Here is a 23903-nt window from a genome sequence, read left to right as displayed (position 1 = left end):
AGTGGGCCCTTGGCCCAACCTAACTAAACCAAAACCCTAATTTTCAGCACTCTCTCTCCTCACTTGACACAAACACACGCTGAAAATAGGCAATGGAGGGGGGAAGAACACTCTCTCAAGTTTTATCTCTCCCTTGATCTTCAAACCACCATAACTTTTGATCTAGAGCTCCGATTGCTGCACCATTTGTGGTCACGCGTTCACCGCTGAGAGCTCTACAAAACACATACAATCAATCTTGAGGTAAACCAGAGTTTTCTCTTCGAAATTCCAGCCCTTATTTTTGAGTTTCATGGGTGAAATGTTGAGATTTTGGGCTCTTTGATGTTATAGGACCCAACTCTTTTGAAGGAGAAGATTAATCTTGTCTTCTTGAACCTTGGGTAAGGTAAAATATCTGAAATATTAGTGAGAATGTTGAATTTGTAGTTTTAGGTATTGAGCTCTTGTGTTTTGGTATGATATTGTGGCTTAGGCATTTTATATATGTGTATTGGAGCTTGATTGGTGATTTTGGGAAGCTTGGAAGGGGGTTTTGTATGCAAAAATCTGTTCTTGGAGGTGATGAGGCCTTGAGAGCTTGAGGAAAAGTGGTTTGGAAGTGCTCCGGTTGAGCTTGGGAAATCGGCTAAGGTATGGTCTCGGTTTCTCGTATCTAATATATAATGTGGTGGGAAATACTTAGGCTAGAGGCCCCAAGATAGGCATTAAATTGTTGATGTTATTGAATGGTTGAGATATATGATGTGGTCATATATATGATTATGATTATTGATGCCTTGATGGTATGATGTATGAGAAATATGCATGTTGTGATATATGCTTCATGATTGATTGAGGTTGAATTGTGGGTGAAACCATGTTGATGGTGAGTATGACATTGTTGAAAATTGGCATGAGGAAGAGTATATGATATGTAAATATGTTTGAGTTTGAGCCACTTGGGTGAAGTGGGTTAAAATGATGGGATGGTATTTTTGTGAATTGTAGTGAAGTACTAATGTGTGAGTTGAGGAGATTTGATGTTTATTTTGGTATACTTTGATTGATTTCAAAAAAACAGATGAAATTGGCATGTTTTGGTTGATTTTTAAAAGGGGGTGGAAAATGACTTATTTTTGAAAATGGCACCTGTGGTTTTGTATGACAATACGATTTTTGGGCATAATTTGATGGGACATAACTTGGACTCTGGATCCTCGTTTTGTACCAAATTAGTTTAGAAATGAAATTAGATCCGGGATGTCCATGCCGTTTGAAGAATGAGCAAAAATTGATTTAAAATGAGAAAGTTATATCCGTCGGAAGATTAGGGGTTGAATTTGTGAATTTTGCACCTTTTAACTTTGAAAAATTTTTAGCAGAATGACCCTCCATGCGTAGGCGTACTTGACGTATACGCGTCGTTCTTCGAGAAGGCACCATCCACGCGTGCGCATGGTGTGCGCGGGCGCGTCGATGTGCTGCACCCAATGCCCAGCCATTCTTCCCAAGAGTTGTGCCAGAGTTGTGCCAATTTTGTGCATGGGGCACAAACACACCCACGCGTACGCGTGGCTGGCGTGTACGCGTTGATTGGATGTTTTTCCATCCACGCGTCCGCATGAATGACGCATACGTGTCGATGAACTGTAAGGCCATCCACACGTCCGCATGAAAGACGCGTGGCGTGGCTCTGTTTTCATCCTAAAGTTGATTTTTGAGTTTTAAAAGCCAATTTTAATACTTTTAAGCCTCCGATCTCACCACTTGTGTCTTAAATCATTATGATATGCCTAGCAATGAAAAAAGGAGCTAGGAGATGTGGTAACTTGCGAGTGAAGTAAGGAAAAAATGAATGATCAATGAGGATCAAAGATGATTATATGAGATGCAGAGGATGGCGGTAGAAGTGTTGTATGTGCCATGAGCCGATGGGCTAAATTGTTTATGAATTGGCTGGTTCTGGATTGAACCATGAGCCAGATGGCTGAGTTTATTGCCGTGTTATGGCGGAGCCATGATTATGGCTAAGTATAAATGCATATATGCTGTTGAATGAAATGTGAATGTTGCACTTTCACTATCTGAGACACGAGTTTTTCTGGGAGAAAGTAGTGGCTAGCCACCACGTGCTCTAGGTGGAGACTCGAGACTCTGTTGGCCCTATGTCGTAAGGGTGGCCAGGCACTGTGAAAGACCCGGATGAGCTCGCCCCCGTGAATATACACCAGTGAGGGTGTTGGATATGGATCATGATTACGATCACGATTATGTTGAGTATAACTCGAGTTGGGGATGCACGACAGAGGGACAGTCCAATGGTTAGCTACCAGGACTTGTCGGGTTGGCTATATAACCGACAGATGATATCATCAGCCATTAGAGATAGGCATTCATCATATGCATACTATGCGAATTGTTTGAGATTGCCTATTTGACTGCATATTACTTGCTATTTGTCTAAATGTCTTATTTGTTCCTATTTGTATAACTCTTGTCTGATATAACTGTGTGTGCTATATTATACTCCTGTTGGTGGTTGGGAGGTCTGAAGGATTTGAAAAAGGAAGTATTAGTTAATAGTTAGTCTAAAGAATCTTTAGTAAGTTGCCATTTATGGTTTAGCTTGTTTATAAGTTTTGATTTTATCTGGAGGAAGATCTAGGATTGCCTTCGGCTTTCCTCTAATATTACATGTTATATATGTGGGAACTGTTACCATGCTGGGAACCTCTTTGTTCTCGAGACTCTGTTTTGGTTTTATGTTTTCTCTTAGATACTTTTATCTCCACTAAATAATACAAACTGTGATGACTCCTCTTATAGGAGATTTTGGAGAATAGGTTTTCTGTATGTGTGTCCCTTTGGATTTCCTTTGGGGTTTTCTTATTTTATTTATATGTATATATTGCTATACTCGAACCGGTTATCTTTGCAACCGGATTTTGAGTGTTGATATTCCCGTTTTTGACACTCTTTTGTATATATAATCTCACATTGATTTATCCTTGTTTGTTACGTTTTCGATCGGAGTGTTGCGCTTTCAAGTTACGATTTTTATTTACCCCTTTTTCATTCAAAGGCTCCTAGTTATAAACATTTTCACACTACTATATGTACTAAATTTTTACATTTGAGATCGTAATACCTTGCCATCTCTGAATTATGACTTAAGCATAAAACTCTATATGGTAGGGTGTTACAAAACCAATCTTAAATTGGTCCCTTTCAAAATCAAACCAACTCAAAATCCAACCGCTTCCAAAACCAAATCATTTTCTTTAATAATTCAAAATCAGCTAATATAATTTTTAAAGTTTTTGAAAATTTATTCTGACACCCCAAACTTTTTAGAAATTATACTTTAATCACTAAATTTTTAAAAATCCTATTTTAACTCACAAACTTTCTTTTATTTAATTTTCACCTCCAAAACTCTTTCTTAATTAATCTTGCAGCTCTCAAACCTCGTCAAATTTATCTCAAAATACCACATCACAATAGCTTCAAAATAATCAAAACACCCTAACTAACAGTTGTTCATAAATAGTCAAACCAAAATCTCAAGCAAACAACAATAATTCAACATAAACTTAATCAAACTCAAACAATAATCAATCAAACCAAAATTCACTTATCAAATCCACATTTAATTATTAAAATTATTAAAATTACTAAACTCTACCTCCGTACAAAATCAAAACAACAGAAACTCCGGAGAAAATTTTTGACCGAGCTATTAAAGAAAAAAACGTCAGAAATCGTCTATGCCTCCTATAACTCCAATTGGTCGAACTCAAGGAAAAGGGGAGTTACGTTACTGGCAACTTCTATCGAACAAAAGTAACGTCAATGTATAGAGGAGGAGAATACGAACACTTTTATCGGACTAGATTTTTTATTGAAGTTATAGATCTCAAGAAATTGAAGTCGGAAGTTCTCGGATTCTATAGAATTTAGGTTCGCTTTCTCTCTTTTTTTTCTTTCTTCTTATAACGTTAAAAGAAGAAGATGAAATGCTGATGATGGTGATTAAAATGATAAGGATGGTTTTGAATAATTTGGTGACACGTAAGGGATTGGGTGTCATGAAACTAAACTGTTGAGCGAGCGATTCAAATTATAAATATTCAAATGAATAATTATGAAAATTGGATATATTAAAATATAAGTAATAATATATATGAGTTACTAATATAAATGACATTAGCAACATAACGATAAAAGATATACGATGAAGCATTAACAAAACTAAATTTACCAAAGAATATCGATATTTATTCATATCGGCGGATAATATATATATATATATATATATATATATATATATATTTATTTATTTATTAACTGATTCTATATTTATGAGGCCTGCTACACATACAAGCCTTTTTGTCTTACAAGTTATATAAGTTGGTCCAAGTCCAAGACAAAAACACGCGCACCACTCCTTTAAAATCGAGCGTCCAACGCACGAGTTTATTATGCCGCACTCTTCCTCTTCTTCCTCAATTAAAACGCAAACTGTCAAAATTCAAGCGACATTCGAAACAAAAGATACGTTCCAACTCCTCACGATGAGTAAAAGAAATCAAGAAAAAAAGATACAAATCTCCATAAAAAATCACCAGAAAAAACGAAGAAACATTATTCAAGGTACTGTTTTACTGTTCTTCTAGGTTTTTTTCTAGATTGTCTCTGTCATGTGCCTCATCCTTAACCAGCAAAACATTAAAAGATTTCAAGAAGAAATATATTGTCTCCCCCATATTTTGGGTGTATTTCTTAAACCCTTTTGGGTGTATTTCTGTAATTCTTTGGGTGTATTTCTGTAACCGTTTGAGTGTATTTCTGTAATTCTTTCTGTAACTATTGGGTGTATTTCGGTAATCGTTTGGAGGTGTTTCTGTAATCGTTTGGGTGTATTTCTTTAATCGTTTGGGTGTATTTCTGAAGTTCCATTATCTTCAAAACAATTTCAAAACTTGATTTCAGAAACCATGAAAATCGAAAAAAAACAAAGCAAGAAGGAGATCCAACAAATTTGGCAAGAAATTCAAAAAAAAGAAACGACTTTTGAAAAATGGAAGTTATATATTTGTGCGTTAATTGATTTGAATTGATTTAAAAGTCTGTTAAAGAGGCACGTAACATAAGCAACGCGTTTAGTAAGTTTCGTTTTCTTCAGACTTATAAAATTTGTAAGCGCAAAACACTTGTATGTATAGAGATTAATTCTTATTGAAATTCTCTCAACTTTAAACTCAATCAAATATACTCTAGGTTTTCCTTTAGTCCCATATATACATTTGGATCATTATAGAATTATTTATACACTCACGAAATTACTACATTATTAAAAAAAATCAATTTTAAAATTCAGTTTGAGAGTCATACTTTAATTATGCATATAGTTAATTCTAATTTTATTATAATCATATAAAATTTGGTGGAGTCCTAATAAATATCTCTAGCTTTAACACGAAATTGGTCACATCCAAAAATAATATAATTATGCAGAATTTCATTTTCTATATAACCTAAATTCTCAAATCGCCCTCGCCCAATTTCAGTCATCCAAACCTCATCTAAATGCCTTCTAGAGGAGCAAGAATAAGTAATTGATGGTTAATTTGAGAGTCTAGTTTTGACCTAATTCCTTGTTCATAGAAATTCAGATTGACTTCACTTTCAAGAATCTAGAGTTACATGCAACCACTATAATTCATTCTCTATTAACAATCAGTTTTCAGCAACAAAACGCAATAATATGCAATTAGATATATTTAGTTTTAACTATTTAAATAAAAATCTAATTATTTTAATTTATATATTAGATATATTTTAATAAAAATTGAAAACAAAGATATAAATACATTTTCATATAAATTTAATAATTATAAATGTGTTTTTTGTATACAAATTATTAAGTATATTTTACGCAGCGCAAATGACTTTTTTTTTTAATTTAGGTTATGTACAGGCCTTTTTGTTTTTTTTATGTCTTATATTAATTTTTTTGTTTTTTGAGAATAATAATGGTCCAGTCTTAAACTTTATAATTATAGAAGTTTTAATATTATGAACTTACTCATTTAAAAAACTATAATAAACAAAAGTACATAAATAATTATATATTTAACAAACTTTACGATGCAGCCACAAACATAATGGTTGTTTTTAGTTATATTTTCTTAGCAATTAACAAATCTTTGCAATTTCAATAATTGTAATACAGTTATAAGTTTATCTCCCCACAGTTACTAATGACGGATAGATAACGGTATAAGGAGACGTCCGGTGAAAGTAATTAATCTCTAATAAGTGGATGCATATATAGTGTCCCTGCTAACTTATTTTTTTATTTATTAAAAAAATATTAAAAGATATCAGAATTTATTATATTATTTTTAGTCATTATATTTAGCTATCGATTTAATTGTTTTAGTTTCCTTTAATCAAGTACTAAAAAACATATGTTATCATACTTTTAAATATTGATGATTAACTAATAATAAAAAATAATAAATTCTCATGGTCATTTAATATTTTTTTTATTAAATAGGTTAAATACGATTTTGATCCTTAAAACAGGAGCTGAAATTTTTTTTTATCCCAACTATTTTTTTTTTATAAAATCGTTTCTAAGATTTAACTTAATTCTAAAATCATCTTTTTACTAAAATTTTAATTTTTATTACTAAATTACTCTTAACTAAAAAAAAATAAATGGATTAAAGGGGGAAGGAATCACGCAGGGAGAAGGAAGAAGAAAGGGGAAGGGAGGCCGTTGTCGTTGTACTGGGCTCATCGTCGCCGTTGAGCCACCGTCGCTGACCACAAAGAGAGAGAGAGGGGATGCGCGAGCTGAAGGGATTCACGTCCTCCATCCGCCGCTGCCGCTGGTGCTTCTGGTCCTTGCCGTTACTTTTGGTCCTCGCCGCTGGTCCTCTCCAAGGTTCTATTTCTGATTTTTCTAATTTCATCTACTTCTAATTTGATCTTCTACTTCTGATTCAGATTTCAAGTTTCTTGTGCTTCTGATTCGGATTCTGAGTTTGTTTCTGTCTCTGTTTTTTTATTCTATTTTCTGCTTCGGATTTCAGTGCCTAGGATGGCGGCAATGATGACAGCAATGAGAATAAAGGAGGAGACTATGAGTATAATGAGGCATTTATTTCTGTTTTTATTTTTATTTCTGCGTTTGTTTCTGCTTCTATTTTTTGCTTTTATTTTTGCTTTTGTTTTTTGCTTCGAATTTTGGTGCCTAGGACAGCGGCAATGATGACAGCGATGAGGACCATGGAGGAGACTATGAGTTTGATGAGGCGTTTGTTTCCGCTTCTGTTTTCTAGAATAAAAAGATGTATCATTAGTTCTCTAATCTTCATGTTTTTGCTTCTTTTTTTTCTTTATCATTCTATTTTTGGTTCATTGCTTCTAATGAAGAAGAGAAAGAAGAGAAAGGTATTTTAGTCCGAAGGACAATTTTAAACTTATGTTAAACTTTAGGGACGATTTTATAAGAAAAAAAATTGAAAACGAAAAAAATTTTTAACTCCTACCTTAAGGATCAAAATTGTACTTAACCCTTATTAATATGTAATATAGTACACATTTTGTTATCTTAAGAAGTAAGTTTTAGTTTAAATTTTAAACTTGACAAAACATTTTGATGCTTATATATAAAAAAATGATATTTTAAAAAATATAAAAGTTATACATCAAATCCCTTTTTGTATAGAGGAGTTTTTATTCCCCTTCACAAATAGATCAACCAAATTGTAGTGTAATTTACCTTATACTCTAATATAAACTTATAATTTCACTTTCTCCCATTTCTGAGGTGTTTTTCCTAGAGAGACAATCATATTCAAACTATAATCAAACTAAATATGAATAATATTCCTTTAAGCTAAAATTTAAACATGAATATTTCTCCCTCGCTTGGTATCTGTCGTTCCATCTATCATCTACTTCAACTATATATCTATGTAACATCAAATTCACCAAATTGTAGGAAACACCAATTTCATTTGACCTTATAGCTATGTTTTTAAGAAATTGTTTTCTCAAAAGAATACTTGTCTAATACCTTTTTCAATTGAAAAGGAAAAAGAAAAGATGGGAAAAGTGTGTGTGAGAAAAGAAAGGGAAAAAGAAAGCTTTTAGGTGGAAAAAAAAAGGAAAGAAGAAGAAGAAGAATATATTAAAATATTGAATAATAATAAATAATATATAGTACTGTATTGTGTCTCTGATGGCTGATGCCTCACGTTCTTTGTGCTTTTTGCAGGGGGGGCCTTTTTCTTCAGAGAGGGGAATGGATTCTTTAGTGGAATTCTGAAGTCCTCTATCTCTCCCCCATGAAAAGTTGTCTTGTATTGTATGGCAACATACACAAAAAGAAAAAGAGCCTCATCTTTTTCTTTTTCCTTTTTTCAACCTTTTAGCCTTTTATTTTAACCACACATATATATCTTATTCTTCATTCTCTCTTATGTGTTGTATATTATAGGTCTTCTTGTGTTTTTTCAAGTGTGGAACTCGCTTCATCTCTCTCTCTCTCTTTCTCTCTCTCTCTCTCTCTATATATATATATATACATATAGTGTGCAGCACCAACAATAACAAACAACAACATCAACATCATGTCTAAGACTCAAGAGAATGATCAAGGTATCATGCTATTTGGAAGGAAGATTCCATTGCCTGAATCTCAGATTCCAGCCATCTCTAGACACATCATGGTACGTACATATAAAAATATTATATATTAGTAACTATTTTTGCTCTCTTATTCATAAATCATAATTATGCTTTTTTTTTTCATTTTTTTGTGGTATTATTAAATTTGGCTGTATACTATGTGTGATGTTTACGAGGTTCTTGTTATTATATCCTTGTTGATTATGAGAATTCATTTCAAGCTTCAAAGCCTTCTTAAATTCAAAGGATTTATTATTAAGAACAAGAATATTTACGTGTTTTTGTCATGTTTAGACTTCAGGTTCATATAGATCAGGTTGTCTTTGTGGAATCATGTTGTATATCATGGCTTAACGTGTTCTAAGATTAAGAATTTGATTATACATAGTTTTTTGCAAAGTGCAAAGGCATTTATACACAAATATTTAGTCAAATGATTGGTATATATCCATTTTCCATGCACATCACATAAGCAAAATTGAGTCAGAGCTACATAGGTAATATATTCACAAGGGCTTTCCAATATCATATCCCATCATAAATTTACTCCGAATTTTAAGTATATTTTAAGGATCCCGCTAGGGAGACAATGGACTATTTGTACAAGGTGTACAATGGCTATTAAGTTACGAAATGAACATCCTCTATACTATTTCACAATGGGTTCACCAAGAATCGAACTCTTGACTTTTCAGATCTAGCGCTTTAATACCATGCATAATACCACTCATCCCAAAAGATTCAGCTGATGGAAAAATGTAACACTAATAATTATATCTCTAATACTTCATAAACCTCCATTGTACACATTGTATAAATATTTCATTGGCTCCTCATACTTTTCCATATTTTAATGAGTTTAGTTTGTTTTTTCTATTCGGTGTTATTTTTGGGCAAATCCAAATTATGGCTCAAGTAAATTCGATTTAGTTTAAAGTCATATTTTATAACTAAAATATATATTTTTAGTGAAATTAATTTTAATTAATATTTTTTGTATTATATAATGTTATTTTTGTTTCATAATAATTTATTTTGATATATATTTTATATAATATTTATTAAAATTAATCTTTAAATATAAGATTTTATTAGTTTGCTATATATAATTTCAAAATACATACGTTAATTGTATGTTGGATCAACAAGATCTTATTCGATTTTTATCAAATTAGTTTATTAAATTTGATTCTTAACAATAGATCCAATAAAATATTTAAAAAGAAATGGATAGAAAAAAATATAAAAAGTAACATATGTATTTCAACGAGTTAAAGTAATATGTATTTTGCTGTTAAAAAATATTATTTATATAATCAAAGTCAATCATAATATATTTCTGTATAAACATATATATAATTTAAATTATTTTTAATAAATATTTTATATTTTAATATTAATTTTATATTAGTGGTTGATTTTAATTTATTCAATTTTCATTTTCATTTGTCGATAATATATATCATTATATTAACGCATAAAAAGTAAACGAGTTGTGGACGGTGAAAGATAAAAGGAAACCTACTGAAGATTTTATAGTCTTGGATAAAAAATGAACATAAATAAAAGATGCCTTGCTTGTCTATTATTTTTTATGTTCTCAAATCATTATGATGTTTGATTTGATTTCTGTCTATTATGACTTGCATTATTAGGACCCAGAGCAAGAAATGAGTTCCTCAGATTCAAGGGATGATAAAAAAGGTTCGCAACATAATGATGAAGCAACAAATGAAGAAGACAAAACCATGAAGAAACCAGACAAGATTATTCAGTGTCCAAGATGCAAGAGCATGGACACAAAATTCTGTTACTTCAACAACTACAACGTCAACCAACCGCGCCATTTCTGCAAGAACTGCCAGCGCTACTGGACAGCCGGCGGAACAATGAGGAATGTCCCAGTTGGCGCCGGCAGAAGGAAGCACAAGCACTTGGCTTCACAGTTCCGCAGTGTCCTAGTAGCCGCCGCCGCAGCCGCAGCCGCGGCCACCCGAGTTCCAGAATCCACAAATTCGTCGTCAAAAAATAATAAGAGTGACAATGCTAGTGGTACCGTGTTGGAATTTGGCCAGGAAAGAGGAATTGTGAACGAAAATTCGTCTATCATTTATTGTACTGAATCTGAGGAGGAATCATTATCGTTGTGTACTAACAATAATAATGAATCTTCTTCAGAAAACAACAACAACAACGCATCAAAATTGTTGCAATGTTACCCTGTTCCTCCATGGGTTATGCCTTGGAACAATGTTGTTCCACAACATGGTCCAAACTCAATTCAATGGTGTCCAACACCAATGGTGGCAGCAGCAACAATTCCAGTTCATCTTGTTCCAGGGCCATGCTGGGGTGGAACACCTGTGTGGGTCGCACCTGGACCTGCACCGGGGAATGTGTCAATAGGATCCAATCATAGCCGTTCATCGCCTTCTTCGTCCACTAGTAATAACAATAGCTGCTATTCCGGCAACGGGAATTCTCCAATACTTGGCAAGCATAGTAGAGATCACAGTACTGTTTTCATTGATGAACAGAAATCAAGTAAATGTTTCTTGGTTCCGAAGATTCCGAGAATTGATGAGCAAAATAATAATGAGGCTTCAGTAAGTCCTATTTGGGCTACATTGGCATGATACATGATAACATTGTATATGATCATCAAATGTTGATATTTTGGAGAAAATAGAAACTAAAGGCAAAGAGAATTTATTACATGCGACTGAAATCTTAGAAGCCAATTAATCCAGCACCTATTTCTCGTGCTCACACGTTATTACACGAGAGCTTATAATTAAAGAGTTGTGTTATACGTGTATATATACTCATGTTAGTTTATACTTTATCTGCTACTAAATTGCAGGTGTAATCATTTATACACAATTTAAATATGTTTTACATTTTATTCAATGGTGGATGAAATATGAGTTACCATAGTATTTTACACATATTATATACGTAATTGTATTTTTTTTTTTTCAATGATGACTTTATATTATATATATACATATAGAAATATGTTTTCAAAGCGTGATATGTATCGTCCATTTGTCCCCAGCTACCTGTTTAGTTACATATATAAGATAGTAATTATATATAGAAATTCTATATTTTAGGATATTTATAATTTATCTAATATATACAAATTGACAAGTAATATATAATATTCTAGAATATTTGTGTTTTGTTCATTTTGAATTTGATATTGTATAATAAATTTTATTAATCCAAAAAACTATATTTGAATTGGGCAGGTACAATAGAAGAAAGATAAATAATTTTTACGACGTTAAAAATAATTATTTTTATATAGATAAAAGTACACATAAAATTTTATACTGTAAACAAATGAATCATGTACACACATAAATATCACGTTCCGTTAATCATTTTCATTTTTTCGTCATCTCTTTAATATTTTAGTTAGTATTAGCTGATAGCTATGCAGGTTATTTGCCAAAGTGGTATTATGGATGGTGTGAATAAACAAAACAAAGTATAGCCCTATTTATAAACAAATACACTGTATTCGTTTTCTAATGCTCTTTAACTCTTCTTTCATCTCAGCAATTATCTTTAACATCTTCTTCACATCTTCATCCTTTGAATCCAAAGCCAGCTCCTCTTCTTTGTTTTGATATCTATTCACTACAACAAATTAAATAAGGGTTTTTGCAATGGTTAAAAACTGTTTTTAAAACTTTAGGCAACATTTTGGCAACGATTTTTAACATGTAGTATATACGATTGTTGTCAACGTTTATAGGCAACAATTTTTTATTTAAGGTAACGACAACCAAAAAAGCCGTTACCATAATTACAGACATAGACAACTGTTTTGACAATTTTTAAAGAACAGTTTAAAATTGTTACTGGATAGGCAACGGTTTAAAACTGTTCTCTTTCATAATGTAACAGTTTAAAACCATAACTAAATAGGTAACAGTTTTAAGCTGTTGTAGTTTGATTATTCACAAAAACAATGATTTAAAAGCGTTGTCTTTGTTTTTTTTTTTGCAATGATTTTCATACCGTTGTCATTTTGTAGCTATCTTTGGCAATGATTTTAACACCGTTACCTTTTAATTTGTAATTTTTTACAACCATTTTTTGTAATTACATATTTCTTTATTTACAATACTTTTTTCATATTGCACTGAAATTAATTTCAATTTTTTTTTAATTTAATATCAATAAAGAAAACTAATCAAACATTAAATATCAAATTTGATTTATGAGGTATTATGTAAAATTCATACATATTTGTGACCTATAAAAGAGATTTTATAAGTCAAATAAAATAAGATACTCATCATCTTCACAAATTAGTGATTTGTACTCTCTAGTATTTGATCTTCACAAATTGTATGATTAAATTCTTTCTCTCCTTCATAATGATTTTTTTGGGAACAAAAAATTAACAAATTAAATATGCTAAGCCTAATGCTAATAATGCTTACTAATAAAGAGAGAAAAAGAGGGAAAGAAAGATAATTGTTAGTGATTTTTCTTATGCAGTTCCTTATTAATAGCTAGGTCATAATAGTTAATATTAATTTGGTCAAGCAAATCAATAATATCACTTAAATATAACACAAGAAGAAACAAGATACCAATGGAAAGACAACTAAACCATTATTTGAGATTATAAAATATGTCTGAAGAGGCTTCCATTGTCAATTATTCCATAGAAAAAGTCAATATAAAATAATTTTGACCTTTGGATATAATGATCCATAAGCAAATTGTTAAGTCTTAAAACAACTTTAGAATAATGAGTTCAATATAATTCAGTATATAAGTGGATGTCATATCAATATGAAACTTTTATAAAGATATGAGTTGCCAACAAGCTGCACATGAAAATAATCTAAGCTAAATTTTAAGATACAAACCTATAAGATAAGTATTCTGAGTTAGGAGTTAATTCTTTGGATAGTCTAAAGAAATATATCTAGAGGAATAAATGAAAACAAGAACATTAATAGATAATGAACAAATTGAGTTTGCATAATATTGCAATTACTGATTAAAATTTTTAAAGATGTAACATTATTTTGGCTAGAAGTAAGCAAGAACTGACAATAACAACATTGAAGTTGAAGGATTCTACATTGAAACTATAAATCACGTGAAAGTAATACAAACAAAAGAAATAATGGCAAAAAAAGCATAAATAAATCACAATACAGAGGGAGTAAGGCAAGGATAGGGTTAGAGAAAAATCTTTCGAGCTGAAAACTTGAACCATAGGATTCAAGTCTTAGAGAATCACAACAAAGTTGAGCAAGGATCTTGCCACCATAGACATTCTTATTTGGAGAGATGAGAAAGTTGGATGAGAACGCTTTCTTAGAGGCAATCTGATCATCTATTAAGGTAAGGCTTCCCAACCCAACAAGAAAAATATTCTTACGAAACTAAACAAGAAAACACAAACTCATTTAAAACATCAACATTGAAAAATAATAATTTATTTATTTCGAAAAAGGTTTACCACGGCTATTGCTCTTTTCAAACTATATGCTATGACATGAGTTTTGCTTAGTCTGAAATAAAATCATAACAAAACAATAAGCATAGAAGAAGTTCAAGAAAAAAAGAGAGTAAAATTTAAATTAGGTTAAAAAGAGCGAAAAAAAAGATGCAGGATAAGCAAAGCTAACAAAATCTAAACACTAAAACCAATTTTACAGTAATCAATTCCAAACTCTAAACTCAATTTCAAAGTAACAGAATCCAAACACTAAAACCAATTTCACAATAATGAATTCCAAACTCTAAACTCAATTTCAACGTAACAGAGTCCAAATACTAAAACCAATTTCACATTAATCAATTCCAAACCATAACCCCAATTTTACAGTAACAAAATCCATACCCTAAACCCCGATTTCATAGCAATTTTATCAATTTGAATGGTAGAAATGACTAACTTGCAATGGAGGAGGTGGTTGGCATCGTAACAGATTCCTTGTCGCGGAGCAGAAGCAGCGAAAATTCTTCTCGGAGCATAAGCACCGCTACAGGGAGGAAGGACCTTTCTGGTAGAGAACAGGGACACCTCACCGCCGTCCGCCACAGACCTGAGAGGGGGGAGAGAGAGAGAGAGAGAGAGAGAGAGAGAGAGAGAGAGAGCGCTTTTGCAGCCTTAAGGGAAACAGAGAGAGACAAAGACGCCGGTGCGAGGGAGAGAGCCTTGTAACACCCTAATTACCCTAAGCCTTACCTTGCATCATAAAGCAAAGGTTAATCAAAGGTTACGATAATTCTAAAGCTTATACATATAATATATAGAAAGAATTAATATATTCTAGAATCCCAATGAAAGATACAGCTCAAAAACAGGATTTAAAAAGCGCAAAACGTACTCACGAAGCTACAAACTTATCGCACAAGATATAGATATAATATAATAAAATATCAGAGTATAATAGCATAAAGATCTAGCTACGGCTCGCGGAGTTTAAGCCGGCTAGCTATATACAGATGATACAGAATTCTGAAAGTTAAAAACAGCTTATACAAGTTTTTCTCTCAAAGTAAGCCTCTAGGCAAAATAAATACAAAAGATGAGAGATCTAAACAAAATGAGCAAAAGACTCCAAAACATATCCAGGATCCTCCGCTCTGTCACCATCGAAGCAACTCACCGAGGAGTTGCTTATTTTTCATTTTTCTTTCAGTTGTTAGAGTCACGATCATGTGCATCAGTCAAGAGACAGAATTTACAGCAATGAAAACAGAGCACTCTGGTTGGAGTGTCAAAGTTGAACGCCAGTGAAGAAACCCTCACTGGACGTTCAACGCCCCAAGAGGGGAGCATTGCTAGCGTTGAACGCCAACCAGGGAGCAGTCCCTGGGCGTTCAAACGCCAGTGCAGAGAAGCAGGAAATCTGGATTCCCTAGCATCTCAGGACTAGTGGGTCCCACAGCATCTTTCACCCACCCTACCTACCCCACTCACTTTCACACTTCCCTGTACACACTTTCCCATAAACCCTAGCCCAATCAAATCCATACCACTTCCCCACATCCATCATAACTCCCACCAATCCCCACCTACTTCAAAATCAAACTTCCCACCCAAAACCCACCCTATGGCCGAACCCAAGCCCTACCCACTCCTATAAATACCCATCTCCATCACCCTTCATACACACACCTCTTATACACTAATACACCCACAAGGCCGAGGCCTCTCTCTCCCTCTTCCTCTTTCTATTTTCTTCTTTTTCTACTATATTCTTCTTCTTCCTTTACTTTTGCTCGAGGACGAGCAAAGTTTTAAGTTTGGTGTTGGGAAAGCATAGCTTTTTTTCTCTTTCCATTACCATTCATCGCACCCAAGTTTGGAGACTCCTCTAAGAAGAGGAAAGGAAAGGCAGTAGCCAATCCCTCTGAATCTTGAGAGATGGAGAGATTCATTACCAAAACCCACCAAGACCACTTCTATGAAGTAGTGGCTGACAAGAAAGTGATCCCTGAGGTCCCTTTCATTCTCAAGAAGAATGAGTATCCAGAAATCTGAAGAGAGATCTGGAGAAGAGGTTGGAAAATTCTAACCAATCCCATCCAAGATGTTGGGATTCTCATGGTGCAAGAGTTCTATGCTAATGCATGGGTTACCAAAACCATGACACAAATGTGTGAACCCAAATCCAAGGAATTGGATCACCATAGTCCGAGAAAGAATCTTAGATTTCAGCCCAAAAAGTGTGAGGCTGGCGTTCAACTTGCCCCTATTGCAAGGATATCCTCATCCTTACACTAGGAGAGTCAACCATGATCAGAGATTGGATCAAGTGCTCTCAGATATCTGGGTAAAAAGCGCACAATAGAAAAGGGATTCCTAAGGCAAGCCCATTCAGCTAAGAAGAGTTGACCTAAAGCCCATAGCTAGAGGGTGGTTGGAATTCATCCAAAGATCCATCATCCCTACTAGAAATTGATCAAAAGTGACAGTTGACAGAGCCATCATGATTCATTGCATCATGATTGGAACTGAGGTGGAAGTACATGAGGTGATTCCTCAAGAATTGTACAATGTAGCTGAAAAGCCTCACACCAATGCAAGGTTAGCATTTTCCTACCTCATTTGACATCTATGCAATTCAGTTGAAATTGTCATAAATGGATATGTCTCTATTGAGGAGGATAAGACCATCACTAAGAAGCGAATTGAGTAAAGTAGAGAGCATGCACAAGAGCCTGTGCATCCGCCTCATTATGAGATCCCTGAGATGCCTCAAGGGATGTATTTTCCTCTCCAAAGTTATTGGGATCAATGGCAAACTTCTCTTGGAGAATTGATCACTAATATGAAGCAATTGAGGATGGAGCATCAAGGACATGCGACCACCCTCAATGAAATAAGAGAAGATCAAAGAGCCATTAGGAAAGACCAAAGGGCTATGAGGAAAGAGCAACAAAGGCAAAGGGATGACATAGAAGAGATCAAGCAGCACATTGGATCCTCAAGGAGGAGCACTAGGTCTCACCATTAAAGGTAGATTCGTTCTCTTTACACCTCTTTCATGTTATTTTTCTATTTCCTATCTGTTTATTTATCTATTCTCTTGTCCTAGTTGCATGATCATTTGCATTGATGTCTTAAAAAGTTGTAAAATTTTTTATATATCTCTCACCTTGCTTAAATGAAATTTTTTATTGAAAAGAATTGAGAGATGCATGAATTTTAAGTTTAAAATAAGATTAGTTTAATTAGTTTGATGTGGTGTCATTTACTTTTGTTTACTGAATGTATGATTAAACAGTGCATATTTGTAGTTGGAATTTTAGAATGTTGGCTCTTGAAAGAATAAGAAAAAAGAAAAAGTATTATTGATAATCTGAAAAATCTAAAAATTGATTCTTGAAGCAAGAAAAATGAGCAAAAAGCAAAAGAAAAAACATGTTGCAAAAGAAAAAAATATATGCATGCAAGAAAAAAAATAAAAAAGAAAAAAATGAAAAGCAGAAAAATCCATTACTGCCCAAAAATGCAGGAAAATGAGGGTAGATTGAAAAAGCCAGTAACCCTTTAAACCAAAAGGCCCAAAGGAATAAAATCCTTGCCTAAGCGGCTAAACCAAGCTGTCTCTAACCATGTGCTTGTGGCGTGAAGATGTCAAGTGAAAAACTTGAGACTGAGCGGTTAAAGTCATAGTCCAGAGAAAAAAGAGTGTACTTAAGAACTCTGGACACCTCTAGTTTGGGACTTTAGCAAAGATGAGTCACAATCTAAAAAGGTTCACCCAGTTAAAGTGTTTGTGGCATTATTATATCCGGTGGTAATACTGAAAAACAAAGTGCTTAGGGTCATGGCAAAGACTCAGAAAGCTGTGTTCAAGAATTAAAATAAGCTTGACTAGGAAAGTCAATAATATCATCTGGATTCTAAGTTCCTAAGGATGCCAATATCTCTGAGTTTCAATGGATAGTGAGATGCCAAAACTGTTAAGAAGCAAAAAGCTACTAAGACCCGCTCATCTGATTTTAACTAAGCTTCATTTGAAACTTAGAAATTTATTGTATCTTAATTTTATTTTTATTCTACTGTGTTTTTAGTTGCTTGGGGACAAGCAATGGTTTAAGTTTGGTGTTGTGATGAGCGGATATTTTATACACTTTTTGACATCACTTTCATATAGTTTTTAATAGTTTTATTTAGTTTTTATTAAGTTTTTATAGGTTTTAGTGTTAAATTCACATTTTTGGATTCTACTATAAGTTTTTGTTTTTTTGTACAATTTCAAGTATTTTTTGGCTGAAATTGAGGAGTTGTAGCAGAAGTCTGATTCAGAGACAGAGAAAGCACTACAGATGCTGTTCGGATCTGACCTGCCTACATTAGGAAGAGCTTTTCTGGAGTTACAGAAGTTCAAATGAAGTGCTCTCAACGGCTATGGGAAGATGACTTTCAGATCTTTCCAGCAATATATGATAGTTCATACTTTGCTTCGGATTAGAAGGCCCAAAACTGGCGTCCAACGGCAGCTTCCTGCTCCTTCCAGGCGTCCAGCGCCCAAAGAGTAGAGACCAATGTACAAACACCCAAAGAAGACCCCCTAGATGGCGTTCCATGCCCAAGAAACCCCATAGCACGTGGATCTCATCAAAACTCAGCCTAAACACTCACCAAGTGGGCCCCAAAAATGGATTTTAGCACTAAAAAGACTGTTTCACCCTTACTAGTCATCTGTTTAGTATTTAAGGGATTTATTTTATGTAATTTAGAGATTTTGGATCATATTTTGAACCTACACACATTATTGTTGTGTTTTTACTTCAGCTTGAGTTTCTAAACCTCCTAGGTTGAGGGGAGGAGTCCTGCTGAGTCCTATGAATTAATAAAAGTATTAGTATTTCTTCTCTGATCCTTGTTTGATTTGTTTCTAAGATGTATATCCGATCTTCATCGTGGTGAATAGGATGATCTGACAAATTAGTTGTGTTCATCACATTAAGGCGAACGTGCCTGACAAATACCCGCGTCTACTTGGGTTCGTATGAATACGTTACTGGAAAGCACGAGCCAACAGTTATGTTTATATATCTCTCAGACGGTTAATCCACGACTTTGTTGGGGACTTCTCGAGACACCAATTCAGCCGATTTCTGGGGAGATTAGGGTCTCCGTGGTATAGGCTAGAATCCAAAGAAGTAACATTCTCTGATCCGGAAGATTCGACCTTGTCTGTGGCGCTTTGAGTAGGATCGCTAGGAGAATGAACTGCTATGCGCTTCACCCTTCGTCAGATTGGATGACCACGGCCAATGGCGTTCAATCTGTAGCAGAGGAGATCAATGACCACGGTCCATTGCATTGATCACATACAGCCTGCCATAGAAGAATATCATTCACAAGCAGAGAAGATAGTAGTACCAGAGTTAATTCAGAAAAGCAAAGTAACTCCGATCCTTCAACATATCCTTATTACTGAATCCAAAAGTCCTAATACAATTCCATATCCAACAACCTTCTGATCTGCCTAACTAAGACCTGCAAGATAACCATAGCTTGCTTCAAACCACAATCTCCGAGGGATCGACCCTGAATCGCTCAGGTATTACTTGAACGACCTAGTGCACTTGCTGGTACAACAGTATGATAGTGTGGGAATTCGTGCTACCAGAGCATTATGTGAGTAAACATCATGTGATATACCATTTTTAAATTAACTACAACCCTAATAATAAAATGTGTCATATAAGAGTCCTACATGTAAAGATTGGAGGCCGCAACTCAACAGTCTCAGCGTAATGGAGACGACGTCAACAACTCTGCTGTATCAGTCGTCGATCCTAATCAAGTTTGGCGCGAGGTCGCATCTGAGCCGTACAAGAATCGCGTGTAAGGCCTCAGAGCGTTCTTCACCGATAACCTCCGCACTTCCACATTGAGACCTTCATCCGCCTTTGCCACCAGTCGGACTGTCGATACCGAGGACGGCATGGATTTAAGGGCGAATGTGCTGCTCCTCACCCGGAGCCTTCACCAACATGCTCAGCAGCTGTGGAAGTCTGAGAAGAGGTATCAGGTGATCCTCTCACGCATGACAGTCACAGATGACCTAAGGCTGGAGTGGAGGCGGGAGCTGGAGCAGCTTTAGCGGATAGAGCGACACATGGCACTGTACGAAGACCAGATGCGCATTGGTGACACCGGCGCTGATGAAGAGGCACAGATATCACCGCCTAGGTCGTCGCTTCAGCAGCAAGACCAACGAGACGATAACGATGACGATGACTTTCAGTGACTAGGGTGTTTTTTATACACTGTTTGGTTGTATCATATCCTCTGTTATTTAAATTTTCATTTTATTTGTACACTTGATAATTTAATATATTTGACTTCTATTATTTAGAATTTGACTACTAATTATACAAAAAATCAATTTAAATAAAAAATTTAGAATTTCACCACTAATTTTATAAAAAACATTAAAAAATTGAATTTATCGTAAAATTTTCTGACAAAAATATCCGATGGTAAAAATGCGAGAACAAAACAATTTGGCACCAAAGTTACAGTCAGAAAAAATCCGTCGGTAACTGACACCAAATATTCGTAGCTTGAAAAACTAAAGTCACTACTAAATCCGCTGCAAGTTGCCGGCAGATAATAAAATCTGACGATAAATATTTACCGGCAAGATTTATGCCGTCAGATTGGAACCGACACAAAATCCGATAGCAAATTTATTACTAGCGGATTAATTTCATTTTTTCGCCGTAAATTCGATAGTACTCAGTATTTTTTTTCTATTGCCAACCCAAAATGTATCAGCAGACAAAAAAATCTCTAGTCCCAGAAGGTAGAACAAGAACTGGTACTAAAGTGAGGCAAGTCTTGAGCATCTGGAAGTTTTTTTCACAACCATTTGTCCACTGACACTTGACATTCTTTGGGTTAACTTGGTCAGTTGTGATAAAATTTTTGAAAAATTCTTGATGAATCATCGATATTGACTTGCTAGACCTAATAATCTACAATTCGCTCACAAAAGTTGGTCTTGGACATTTTTAAATAGCTTTAACTTTCTTTCGGTCCACCATGATTCCATCTTTCAATACTACATGTCCTAAAAATGCCACTTTGTCTAACCAAAATTCACATTTGGAGAATTTGGTATAAAGTTGGTTCTCTCGCAGAGTTCGCAGTACTTTTCTTAGATGATATTCATATTCCACTATACTTTTGGAGTATACCAAGATGCCATCTATGAACACGATGACGAAATGATTTAAGAAGGGTTTGAACACTCAATTCATTAGATCCATGAAAGATACAGAAGCATTCATGAATCCAAACAACATTACTATGAACTCGTAATGTCCATAACGAGTATGAAAAGTGGTCTTGGGAATATCTTCTTGCTTTATCTTTAGTTAATGGTGCTATGAATGAAAATCAATCTTAAAAAAAAAAACATGAAGCTCCTTGAAATTGATCGAACAAAACATCGATTCTAGCAACAGATATTTGTTGCAAATGGTCAATTTTTTAAGCTGTCAATAATCTATACATAGGCATAGGCACATTGATTAATCCTTCTTCTTTACGAAAGGAATAGGAACTTCCTAAAAAGATACGCTAAAACGAATGAACCCTTTATCTAACATATTTTGTAACTGGTCTTTTAATTCTCGGAACTCGCTTGGCACCATACGATAAGGAAGAATTGATACGAGATGAGTTTCTCAAAGAAATCATTTTTAGGAAACACATTGTCTGGAAAGCCATTGAAGTTGTGTCCTCATAGTGAGAATGAAAGAAGGACAAATAGGTCTTTTCTAAGCGTGGTCGCGTGAAATAGGAACAATGGGTTGAAGGTGAAGAAAAAAGGAAGATGAGTGGCGGGTCATTGCTGGGATTTTGATTGAGTGTGTAGTGGGAATGTTGCTAATTGTATTTGTTTTGATTCTTCTATGTAGCTCCCTATTAGGAACAATGGGAGAAGAGTGATAAAAGAACGAGTAACGTTAAACATATTGCAACTTTGAAGCATGGTAATAATGGGAAAGAGGTCATCATCTCACAGAGAGCGTGATGCCAGCGTCAGACTATCACAGAATGCGAAAAACGGGAGACCTCCATATCAAGATTAATCACTCCCCAACTTCCATAATGCCGCATGACACCCAAAATCTTCGGAGATGAAAATTAGTCCCAATTAGTCACGATATTTGATTATAAATATAAACTGAGTCCTGCTAAAAAAACAATGAAAAATCTTGACAATGTGTACAATAAGTTAGTTATTTAATCAAACAAAAATAAATAATAAAAACCATTTCACATATTACCTAACTTCAAAAATTCTCATTCAGTTATTTTACATCAAATTTCAAATTTTAAATCTCTCAATTTCAAATTTTAAAATTTTAAAAAATTCAGTTAATTATTTCAAAAAAATAGCCATCCGAAATCCTAATTTACCAAAATATTTTATTCTAATACTTTCTTCTTTTTCAACCGGCGGCCATCCCCACCTTCATCAATAATCATCTCACTTTATTATCGCTACTTGGCTTGTCACATGCCACATTGCCACTCACCCTTAGTAAAAATAATCATCCAATTAAGAATAAAAATAATTATCTGCATACCTAATGAATTGAACATCCAATATATTTTAATTATATATAACTAAATCCAATCTAATCAAAATAATCTACATAAAAATTAAAATAACCATCCGCATACCTACTAAAATGACCATCCTAAATTGACCATTAAAATAGAAGAAGAAGGAGATGAATAAACAGAAGAAGCAACTACGATCATTCAACAATTTAATTTTTATTAAAAAAAATGTATAATTTGACACATGAGTCTTATGATTTGATGTAACCATAAAACTGGAGAAACAAAAAATAAAAAAAGCTTGAATAGAGGAGGAGACATGAGTAAGAATCATAAGCCATTGAGTGTTTGATTTGATATTGCCTTCAAATACGCGTGCGTTACATCTACCATATTCACACGATTAATTCAAATAGCGACGCCGTTGAGCTTTTGGCGGCATATGCGGGAACCCGTGGCGACATCGGCGGCACGGTCGGTTGGGGGTTGCAATGGCGCAGGTGAGAAAGACTAGCCTGGCATAACAGACGCGCGACGGGGAGGTAGGACTTGCCGTCCGCGATGATGGCTGCTGGGATAGTGGCGCAAAAACAATGGCAAAGGGCGAAGCGCGTCGGGCTGACCGGCGGAGGTGGAGGTGATGTCGGTGGGAGGCTACGGCGGCGTCGATATGGTCGGCGAGGAGTACAACAACATGATGTGAGGGCCAGAGAATATGGTAGAGAGTTTTAGACGTGTATTGGAGGTTTTAGTGAGATTAGGAATAACTGTACGTAACTGTGAACGAGTTTAAATGCTAATCCTAATTTTTTAAAATTTAAAATTTAAAATTAAAGATCTAATTTTTAATTTTATTGTATATATTATATACTAAAATTATTGTCTCCCCATACTTTCTCATATAAATTTGGTTTAGTAATAATAAAAATGTCAGAAAGTATATACATAAAAAATATTATAATAAAATTAAATTCACAATTATAATTAAAGAAAAAACATTAAGAATATCAAAATTTATTATTTTTAATAATCATTTAGTCATTAACTCAATTTTTTAATCTAATTCTTTTAATTTAGTAATTTAATTATATATTTTATCTCATATTTTTTAATATTGATAACA

The 23903-nt window shown here is 34.1% G+C and overlaps 1 protein-coding gene across 1 annotated transcript; it reads left to right on the top strand.

Annotated features, from left to right (window-relative positions):
- The first annotated feature begins 8313 nt into the window (after nucleotides 1-8313).
- Nucleotides 8314-11695, top strand: LOC112696882 (cyclic dof factor 1). Its single transcript, XM_025749813.3, has 2 exons — nucleotides 8314-8729; nucleotides 10344-11695. The coding sequence occupies exons 1-2, from the start codon at nucleotides 8631-8633 to the stop codon at nucleotides 11322-11324; spliced, it is 1080 nt and encodes a 359-aa protein (XP_025605598.1). The 5' UTR covers nucleotides 8314-8630; the 3' UTR covers nucleotides 11325-11695.
- The last annotated feature ends 12208 nt before the right edge of the window (nucleotides 11696-23903 follow it).

This window comes from Arachis hypogaea, chromosome 6 (genome assembly GCF_003086295.3).
Source record: "Arachis hypogaea cultivar Tifrunner chromosome 6, arahy.Tifrunner.gnm2.J5K5, whole genome shotgun sequence".
NCBI lineage: Eukaryota > Viridiplantae > Streptophyta > Magnoliopsida > Fabales > Fabaceae > Arachis > Arachis hypogaea.
This window is presented reverse-complemented; position numbering and strand designations above follow the sequence as displayed.